Genomic DNA, 11,072 nt, shown 5'->3' with positions numbered 1-11,072 from the left:
TATGAATGTCCTCACTGTTGAATGTTTATAGACTCGTTTTTCTCTTTTGATAGTCCTCGAGGGCAACACAACTTCCTGGGGGATGTCGGGGTTTTTCACTTAGTAGTACATCCTCCTAACATACCTTTGACATTAACTCCTCAAATCTTTAACTACCAAGTACACTTCCTGGGCACCCTAAACCTGCTAGTTTACTATAAGGATTAACCCAGCCGCTTCGCCTTGCGGAACTGTTCAAGGTCACCGGGACAGGTGCCCGCCCTGAACGCAAGCTGCCGGGCCCATCTCCTTCTCCGAAGTAGCACCCGCTCTCTCCCGACTTTAGGGGTTCACTAAGGCTGCTTGAAATCTGATGGAGAGACCCCCTTACGCCTCGCGGTAGCCGGGCTCGGAACCGCGAGTCTTTAAGGTTCCAGAGTGGCTGGCGGTAGGGGCGGCCCGGGGCAAGCCGGGGCGGAGCCGGCGGCGTCCGGCGGGCCGGGCTACGCCTCCAGGGGCCGCGGGGCCACGCCCGTTGGCGGAAGCCGCGCTCTGCCCGGCAGGAGACGCTCTGGTCTAGGGTCCTTGACGGCGCCGCGCCCGCTCTGGCTCATTCTCTCGCTGGCTGGCTGGCTGGCTACCGCCGAAAGACCGGCGCGCCGAGGTCCCCGCGCCATGCAGCGCTTAGCCATGGACCTACGGATGCTCTCCCGGGAGCTTTCCCTCTACCTGGAGCATCAAGTCCGGGTTGGTTTCTTCGGTTCGGGAGTAGGCTTATCCCTGATCCTGGGCTTCAGCGTCGCTTACGCCTGCTACTACCTGAGCAGCATTGCGAAGGTGAGCCAGGGGATGGCGTGGGGCCAGGCGCAGGGCCGCGGGCGGCTTCGCCGGGAGTGACAGCATCGGCGAAGCTGGAGGCTGCCCCTGGCAGGGGCGAGTGGCGGTGGCGGTCCGGGGAGCGAGCTTGCGGCTCCTGAGTTTTTCCCCTTTTCACCCTCGGCATCTGATGGGCGTCTTTTGAGCGCGCGCCAGACCTGCTGACCTCCGCGCAGGCGGCACGGTCCTGTCACCGTTCTCTCACCCGGCTAAGCTGCTCCAGCACTTTTGAGGATGACTCCCGCATGTCAACTCTCGCCTTCCCTAGAGGGCCTTGATAAACCACTTTCAAGTTCGTTGTGCTTGAATTATTTGCTTCGGGCTTCCAGAAGGATATGTAATCGGAGGGATCGCGCGCGAGGGACGAGTCTGCGCTCGTTTCTGGTTTACGGTTGGCAGAAACTTTACTCTGTTCCGGACCCTTCACTGACACTGGCTTTCCCCACAGAAGCCCCAGCTGGTGACGGGGGGTGAGAGTTTTAGCCGCTTCCTTCAGGACCACTGTCCTGTGGTAACAGAAACATACTACCCGACGGTCTGGTGCTGGGAGAGTCGAGGACAGACACTGCTGAGACCTTTCATCACTTCCAAGCCCCTGGTGCAGTACCGGAAGTACGTAAATTTACATTTTCGGTCATTTCTTCAAAATCAGGTTTTCGCATACCCCCAGTTCTTGGTAAGTATACAGAAAAGAAAGGGGGAATGAAAATGGGAGTTATGTCTGCCGCACACAGTTGTAGGGAAGTATTCAGATATTGCCTTTCACTATTGGGGGAGGTTGCTCTGATGTAAGTGGTTTATTTCTAAGATGAGAGAAGTGTTTGGAGGTTACTCTTTTCCAATTTGTCATGCACCTGTCCCTCAGGACCTGCATCCTTTGATGAGAGAGGGTGAGAGTGAGATGGGGGTGAGCTTTGAGCTGGGGATGAGCTTTGAGCTGAGGGTGAGGGTGGGTGGGGGTGAGAAGGATGCCAGTTAATTTGGAGGACCCCAGTAAAAGGACTTCATATTGATAAGCAAACGGGTTCTTGATGACAGTGTCCTTGAGGTGATAAAGATATGGCCCAGAATATATCAGTAACAGGAGATTTAAATGGTGCCTATTATAATTATTATTTTTGTCTATTTTGGGCGACACCCACAGCATATGGAGGTTCCCAGGCTAGGAGTCAAATCCCGGCTACAGCTGCTGGCCTATTCCTCAGCCACAGCAACAGCAGATCTGAGCCATGTCTGCGACCTACACCACAGCAATGCCAGATCCTTAACCCACTGAGCGAGGCCAGGGATTGAACCTACATTCTCATGGATGTTAGATTTGTTTCTGCTGAGCCACAATGGGAACTCCAGTGTGCTGATTATTAATTTTCCTGAGTCATTTAGTCCTTCTGAAGTTTCTTTTGTTGCCCGAAACTTGCACTGTTTGGGACAAGTTCATTGATACTGTGTGAGAAGTAACTTTGAAATGTTAAAGAAGCAAGTTTTGTAACATATGCTGTAAGGAGACTGCATTATTGAGTCAAAGAACTAGAGCAGTGATCATATCAGCATTTTACTTATTCATAATTCCCTATTGAATTATTTGGGTGACCTCAGTCAAATAGGGGTTAAATGCTGGGTGTTTTAGAGTAATGAGGAAATGATTAAAATGAATACTTGTAATAATTTGAAATTTATTTTTATGTACTACCTTTTACTGATGTTGCTGGAAATGCTTTATGGTACTAGTTTCATGACATTTTCTTGTGATGAAAGAAAGTGAGGTGTGTATTAGTGAATGCTGGAAGAAATTATTTTCAGACAGAATTCCCGTCATGGCACAGCGGAAACAAATCAGACTAGGAACCATGAGTTGTGGGTTCAATCCCTGGCCTCACTCAGTGTGTTGAGGATCCATTGTTGCTGTGAGCTGTGGTGCAGGTTGCAGACACGGCTCAGATCCCTCGTTGCTGTGGCTGTGGTATAGGCCCGTAGCTATAGCTCCTATTGGGCCCCTAGTCTGGGAACCTCTGTATGCCTCAGGTGCAGGCCAAAAAAAAAAAAAAGGAAAAAAATTATTTTGAGATGACCAAATAATGTCCTATATTGTATTAATAATGTACTAATATTGAGACATGACTTGAGACACTTAATGAGTATATCTTTTGAATTATTTCTTTTAGTGAACTTATTAAAACTGCAGATGGAGGACAGATTTCACTGGACTGGTTTGATAATGACAGCAGTAAGTGTTATATGGATGCTAGCACCAGACCTACTATCTTATTGTTGCCCGGCCTCACTGGAACAAGCAAGGAATCATATATCCTTCATATGATCCACCTTAGTGAAGAGTTGGGATACAGGTACCAGTGAAAGATTTCTTCTATTTTTCACTTAAGTCATTCTAAATGAAGCTTAAATATATCTATGTGTTTGTTTCAGAAACACTTGTTATTTCTCACATGGATGAGGCAATTCCCTACATTATTATTTTTCCCTTCTACCTCCTGTCCTTTTCTCAGGAAAATGTATAACTGAATCATTTCGTAGGAAATAGCACTTAGGTACTCAGCAGATTTTGCCTGAATGAAAGAATGAAATTAGAATCACCTAGGAATTGACATTGGACCCAAGTCTAAGATGTAGTAGGCCCCACTGAAGCGACTGCTGTGGAGAATAGCAGTTACAAACCCTGAGAGACTACACAGTGGCCCTCATGTTACCCTCCATATTTGAGCCCTGTATCCACTCACCTTGTCTCATTGCTCAGATCTCAAGTGTAAGAAATATTCGGGAGTTCCCATCGTGGTGCAGCGGAAACAAATCCGACTAGAAACCATGAGGTTGCGGGTTTGATCCCTGGCCTCACTCAGTGGATTAAGAATCGGGTGTTGCTGTGAGCTGTGGTGTAGGTCACAGACTTGGCTCAGATCCTGCATTGCTGTGACTGTTGTATAGGCCAGCATCTGCAGCTCCGATTCAACCCTTAGTCTGAGAATTTCCATGTGCCATGGGTGTGACCCTAAAAAAGACCAAAAAAAAAAAAAAAGAAATATTCAGAATCAACTTGTAGGTCACCCTTATTCTTCCAAAGGTGATCTGTGCTTTTTCTGTCTGAGTTTGCAGGTGTGTATGGCTAGTGTCCGGTTAATGATGGCACAGCTGTTTTTGAGTAACCATTATTCAGCTCGGTCACCAGATCCTATTTGATTTTCGCAAGCAACTTTGCAACTTTAAGTTTCTCTTTCAGCTTTAAAATTTAAAAGACAGTCATTATGAAAGATACTGTGCTTCTTTGTGCCTCAGTCTTTTTTAGCTGATGGTAATTATTGTAGTGGGATCAATCTGAGTTGCATTTAAAATAGAGTTGTATCTTTTCTTAAGCTTGAAATACTTGTTTGTGTGAAAAACTGAAGTTGACTTTATATTAATAAAAATGTTTTGATATAAAGAAGAAAATACCATAAGAACTAACTCAATTTTACTAAGTTGACTCTGATTTTTTATAGATAAAGCCTATTTTGTTCAAGAGGTGACAGTCTCTTGGAAGCTTTGCTGGAGTATTCCAGGATTATGGTTCCAATTAAATTTGCACCAAGAAATAGCAGGAATTCATCATTATCCCATCAGTTAGATGTGAGGCTTGATGCCAGTTTTTTGCTAAAACTTAGTCATGCTCAAAAAGTACAGATCGTAAAGTCTTTTGTACATATTTAAATTGGTGATTCTATACTTGGTCTGAACTGTGTCCTAAGACTTAGAAAGTGTTTTTAAAAACAATGTAGTTGAAACTCAAGGACTGTATCTCATAAACCCTGGAGTTACCAGTATGCAAGTCTTTTTTCCATCACTTGTAAAAGCTGCCAGAGTTTATTACCATGGCTATCATTGCACTGTGCTGGAAGGTTGGAAGGTTCTGGCTTCCCTAAGGGTTAAAATATCTTCTCTTAATTCAGAAATTGTATTGAGAATGTTGGGGGAAAAATGTAAGTGTAATGTATACATGTAAGGATAACCTGACCCCCTTGCTGTACAGTGGGAAAATAAAAAAAATAAATAAAAAAAGAGAATGTACAGTATAAGGAAGGCTTTGTGCTGGGTACTGTAAAAAGATGGAAAGACTTGTGAGAAATTGTCCTTTCCACAGGGGGCTCATGAGAGGGAAAGGCTGAACTAGGTCACTGCTCGAAGACCCAGATTATTTGGGTGCAGGAAGCTCTAATGCTGAGTGACGCTGGACTTGAAGGTAGAATAAGCAGTGGTCAATAAACTTCTCAATGGCCTTTGGGCTTATCCCCATTTGGGTTTTTTTTTTTTTTTTTTGGTTTTTGGGGGGCCGCACCTGCAGCATATGGAGGTTCCCAGGCTAGGGGTCCAATCGGAACTATAACTGCTGGTCTGTGCCGCAGCCATAGCAAATCTGGATCCAAGCTGCATCTGCAACCTACACCACAACTCATGGCAATACCAGATCCTTAACCCACCAAGCGAGGCCAGGGATCAAACCCGCATCCTCATGGATGCTAGTCGGGTTCACTAACTGCTGAGCCACGAAGGGAACTCCCATTTGGTTTTAACTGCAAGAAATCTTTGAATCCGGGTTGGAGAGGGTTAGCTATTGTTGTATAACAAATTATCCCCAAACTTATTAGCTAAAATCAACCAGCACTCTGCTCACAATTCTGTGGGTCAGCAATTTGGGCTGAGCTCAGCTGGGTGGCTCTTCTGGTCTTGGCTGGGATCATTTGTGCATTTGTGGTCCACAGCCAGGACAATGCCATGCCTGGGAGCCATCAGCAGGGGTGACTCATCTCAGCTCCACATGGTCTCTCATCTACCATCAGGCTTATCTCAGGTGCACTTGTTGGCAGAGGGTTCCAAGAGTCCAAAAGTTACAGCTGCAAGAACTTCTTCAGGCCCAGGCTGAGGACTTTCACAATGTTGCTTCTGCAACGTTATAGTCAAAACAAAAGTCATGTGGTCAGCCCTGAGTCAAAGGGTAGGGATACGGACGTCATCTCTTGATAGGAAGTAAGGCTATTAAATGTGTTTGCAATCTACCACCGACAGCCAATAAAAAATGCCCTGGGACTTTGGCACAAGACTGGGTTGAGTCCTTAGGTTGCAAAACAGATCCATGTCACTGATACTGTTGCATTGGATCTAGTAGGTAACAGGGCTTGCAGGAGGTTATGTAATATGGGGAACAGGGGTGTGCATGGGCTTCAGAGCCAGGTCTGGGTTCTGATGTTGGAGCCAGCACTTACTGAGTGACCTTGTGCAACTAACTTTTAACTTCCCCAATCATAGCTTCTTGCTTACTACAGAGTTTAAATGAATTAGAATGTGTAAAGTGTTTGGTTTCATGCCCTGAACAAAGTGGGTATTTAGAAAGGTTTCTGTCTTCCTTCCTAGACCTTCTATTCCCTGAGCAAAGTAGGACATTTTTTATAATTTAAAGAGCAAGTATGAGCAAACCTACCATGTAGGAAATACAAACATCTAGCTTCCTTGCAAGAATGCTTTGATATTATTGTAATGTCTCTTAGACATTAGTTTCATAGACAATGTGAACAGCCCAATATCGTGAGGGTGCACTTGACTCAGGCCCAAGTTTCCTACCTTATGTAAAGGTTGAGTATGTTGGGAGGTTCATGAATTCTGTCAGGTCACCAGGGAAGCAGTGATGCTCTACTGGTGAGTTAAGATGTAGACATTAGAGAGAACCTAACTCCTGGCATATTGTCAAATGAAACCTAAGGGTTTCCTGTTGTTACTGTTAAGTGAATCTTTTTTCCCTGTACCTGAAAACTAACAAAGACACACGACTTTTCTGTTAAAAGTCCACTCATTCAAAATTAATAGTGAAAGGAAACTAAGCTGAGGTTCATTTAAGGTAATTGTGAGCAAAGGCTGAAAAGTCAAAGGTCAATAGAACTGAACGGGAAGGACTTGGCCTGCCAGCATGTAGTCCATCCTCACTGGCAGAGTGCACTGTGTATGCCCTGAAAAAACTTAGCCCTGAGAGGAGAAGAGAATTGCTGAGCCAGACAACCCCAGTTATTCTCCCAAATTGTATCAATCAGCCAAGTCCTTCATCTCCTGGAGAGCACGTGAAGAAGTAGGAACGGCCAGGAGTACATTTAGAGAGAAGCACTCACAGAAACCAGAGGCCTGGAGAAAAAGTCATTCCCTCTAATAAGCTGGACCCATGTGATTGAAAAGTGGTTAGAAACCTCACCTATTTCTTCAAGATTTTTTTTTTGCCTTTTTTTTTCTGGAGTTGCACCTGCGGCATATGGAAGTTCCCCAGACTAGGGCTTGAATCAGAGCTACAGCTGCCGGCCTACACCACAGTCATAGCAACATAGGATCTAAGCCGCGTCTGCAGCCTACACCTGCAGCTCACTGCAACGCCAGATCCTTAACCCACTGAGCAAAGCCAGGGATCGAACTCACATCCTTATGGATAGAAGTAGGGTTTGGTACCGCTGAGCCACAATGGGAACTCCCAAGTTTTCTTTCTTAAAAATTCTAATTCTATTCGGGGAGTTCTTGCTGTGGCAAGGAAAGATCAGTGGCATCTTGGGAGTGCTGGGATGAAGGTTCAATCCCCAGCCCAGTACAGTGGGTTAAGGATCCGGCATTGCCACAGCTGTGGCTTAGGTCACAGCTGTGGCTCAGATCTGATCCCTGGCATAGGAGCTCCATATACCTCAGGATGGCCAAAAAAGAAAAAAAAATTCTATTCAGTAACATAGCCTGATAGATATCATTTTGTATGCCAGGATAAATCCTGTTTTCTTAAATCTTTTTTCCATTCTCTGAATTAAGTTCTAGCACTTCATCTAAAGTCAGGAAGAAAAACAGTAACTCTGAGAACTTCTTAAACCATATTTTACTCTGACCTCTTTTATTTATTGGCATATATATATTTTTTTCTTTTTCCACTGTACCTGTGACATATGGAAGTTTCTAAGCCAGGGGTTGATTCAGAGCTGTACCTGGGGCCTACACCACAGCCACTGGCAACACCAGATCCATCTGCATCTTGGTGCTGCTGAATCCTTAACCCACTGAGTGAGGCCTCCTCTGACCTTTTTTATTAAGAGATTTTATCTGCTATTTTATTCCACCTCCAACTAATATTAAAAAAAGAGTGACCCATACAGAATTATGTGTTAATAAGCTCATTGGAATCTAGGTCAGTCATTAAGTATTTTGGAACTGTAAAGTACAGTATCAGAACCTATATTCCCAAAGAGCATATGCACAGTCTAGTGGAAGTGACATTCAGTAATAGGGAAGAAATGCACTAGAGAGGACTAGGATTGACAGCAAGTGATGGAAAACTCAAAATAACAATGACTCAAGCAAGACACAAGTTTATTTCTCTCTCATGTGAAAATCCAAGAAGTCAGACCAGGGCTCTATAGGGTCAGGAAACTAAGTTTTATCATGGTGCTTCATAACCCACGGCTGCCTCAGCTCCAGCTATTACATCTGCATTCCAACACCCAAGAAGGAGAAAAAAGGAGACTAGAGAACGCACCATCTTCCTTGGATGATTTCCAGCCGTTGTGCACACCAGTTTTGCTTTTGTCACATGGGGCTGCTCCTCTTTATGTAGAAGGGAGGCTCGAAAATGAAGTCTTTATTTTGAGCCGCCATGTGCCCAATTGCATTGGGCACTTCTGTTACTGAGGAAGAAGGAGATGGTGGATAATGGGAGATAAGTGGCAACCTCTAGCACTGACTGGTCAGAATGTTGCAAGTGCCAGGATCCTGGAATATCAGAAAGCCAGAGAGACATTTCATAGATGGAAGAAATAGGTCAGCAGTGTCAGGTGCAGACAAAAGGGCAAGGAGGCCGAGGATGGATAAAGCACAATTTGAGAAGATTCAGTAGAGTAATGCGGAAGGACACCCAGCTGCTGCAGGCAAAGATGATCTCAGGAGGCGAGAGCAGGAGTGGGTCACACATTTCTTTGGACAGAGAAAGAGAAATAGCAAAAGAGGGCAAAGGGGTCAACTAAGGAATTTGTCAAGATTGTAGGCTTATGTTTCAAGAAATGTCCTTCTTGCCACATTTTTTTAAATACTTAACAGAAAGCACTGATTCTCTGATGTGGTTTGACAGGATCAAAATCTGTCCTTCACTGCAGAGCCTGCCTCTTGGTAGCCAGGATGCTATTGTCCATCATTTACCTCTCTGAGATTTGAAGTGGGAGAGGATTTTTAAAGTGGTTAACATTTGACTAATTTTAAATGTTCCACGGAGACCCCATTGTAGCTAAGAACAATGACTAGTTAAAAACCAGACTAGTATCCATGAGTATGTAGGTTCAATCACTGACCTCTCTCTGTGAGTTAAGGAACCTGCATTGCCGCAAGCTGTGGTGTAGGTTGCAGATGAGGCTTGGATCTAGTATGGCTGTGGTGTAGGCCAGCAGCTGCAGCTCCGACTTGATCCATAGCCTGGGAACTTCCATGTGCCGCAGGTAAGGCCCTAAAAAGAAAAAAAAAATTTTTTAATAGATGTTCCATCACTTTCCAGTTTGAAGTTTGGTCCTGTGCTTTTTATTTATTTTATTTATTTAGGGGAAGCAGCACCAGTGGAAACTAAGCATTAGGTGACATTTAGCTTTTCCTGAAGCAGTGGGAGTGCACTGGTGGGTCATCTACAGACTCTTCCTGAGGGAGGAAGGAAGAGGAAGCTGAACTAAGGAAAATCAGGCAGCGAAACAAAAGGACAAATTTTGACTACTCCCCAGTCTAAAAGCAGTATCTTTTTTTTTTTTTTTTGGTCTTTTTGGGGCCACACTCAAGGCATATGGAAGTTCCCAGGCTAGGGGTTGAATTGGAGCTGTAGCTGCTGGCCTACACCACAGCTGCAGCAACACCAGATCCCAGCCACATCTGCGACTTACACCATAGCTCACAGCAATGCCAGATCCTTAACCACTGAGCGAGGCCCAGGATCGAACCCAAGTCCTCATGGATACTGGTCAGGTTTGTTACCATTGAGCCACGACAGGAACTCCTAAAAGCAGTATCTTAGATATGAAGTTATTTTAAATTAATACAAGAATGTTTTTATCTAAAAGAATTTTTGTCATTATCATAATAATTTGATTTTTAAAGTTTTGAGAAAGAGTTAGTTAACAGATTACTCATGAGACTAGCTAGATGAAATAATGCTAAATATTAGAAAGCACTGAATGAAGAACTTAGTTTATTTAATGGTATTTCTGGGAAAAAATTATAATGGATACTGACCAGTGATCTTATTCTCTAGGGAACTAGCTATAAGATATGCTTCTAGAAAATGATACCTCAATTAACAAACTTTCAGAGATAAAGCTCCTTTTATCATTGCTGGCATGCACGTGAGGGGCACTCTGTGCCCAGAGCGTCAATCTTCTTTGGAAAAAGAGACTTTAATGTTCCTAGCTTAGATAGCATGGGGCAGCATAGTGAGCTGGTTAGGTGGATCAGTGAGTCAGATCTGCCTGGATTCAGATCTCAGCTCTGTCACATACCACTTATGATCCATGGACAAATTATTTAGTCATTCTGTGCCTCACTTTTTTCATCTGTAAAGATACCTATACTTCATAGGGTTATAAAGACAGCATTAATATGATCCTATGCGTAATGTATGCATGATATAATAGATATGACGAACGTTGACCCAGTTAGAATTCAAATGAGGAAGATAGAATGTGAGAACATTGGAAAGCAACTGAGCAATTCCTACTGTACAATGGGATCAGCGGCGGTGTCTCTGCACTGACAGGACACACGTTCAATCCCTAGCCCTGCACAGTGGGTTAAGGATCTGGTATTTTCACAGCTGTGGCATAGGTTGCAACTGTGCTCAGATCTGAGCCCTGGCCCAGGAACTCCATGTACTGCGGGGTAGCCAAAAAAGAAAAAAGAAAGAAAGCAACTGAGTAAATATTATGGAAAATGGGAGAGCTACTGGGAAAATAAAAGATTCCAACAAAATGTTCTAAGAGATCTCTGAAAGAGAACTCTTTATGCTAGTTATGTAATAAGGTTTTCAGCTTCCTCACATTAGAGATAACTTTTTTCCCCTTGTGGCCACTGGTTTTGAAATATTATGCCTAAAAAAAAACTGCATTTAATTAAATATTAACTTGGGGTTTTTTTAATTCATAAAGCTTATGATCAGCAAGAAATGATTATTATTACCATTTTGGTGCACTGAA

At 43.9% G+C, this 11,072-nt stretch overlaps 1 protein-coding gene across 1 annotated transcript in view; it reads left to right on the top strand.

Moving 5' to 3' along the window:
- Positions 1–519: 519 nt before the first annotated feature.
- The window catches only part of ABHD3 (abhydrolase domain containing 3, phospholipase), a 44,725-nt gene continuing 34,172 nt past the window's right edge, over positions 520–11,072 (top strand). The window contains exons 1-3 of the mRNA XM_047793888.1: positions 520–816; positions 1,304–1,467; positions 3,018–3,200. Coding sequence (XP_047649844.1) covers positions 655–816; positions 1,304–1,467; positions 3,018–3,200 — 509 coding nt within the window. The 5' untranslated portion in view covers positions 520–654. The remainder of the gene's footprint in view (positions 817–1,303; positions 1,468–3,017; positions 3,201–11,072) is intronic.

Source organism: Phacochoerus africanus, chromosome 8, assembly GCF_016906955.1.
Source record: "Phacochoerus africanus isolate WHEZ1 chromosome 8, ROS_Pafr_v1, whole genome shotgun sequence".
NCBI lineage: Eukaryota > Metazoa > Chordata > Mammalia > Artiodactyla > Suidae > Phacochoerus > Phacochoerus africanus.
This window is presented reverse-complemented; position numbering and strand designations above follow the sequence as displayed.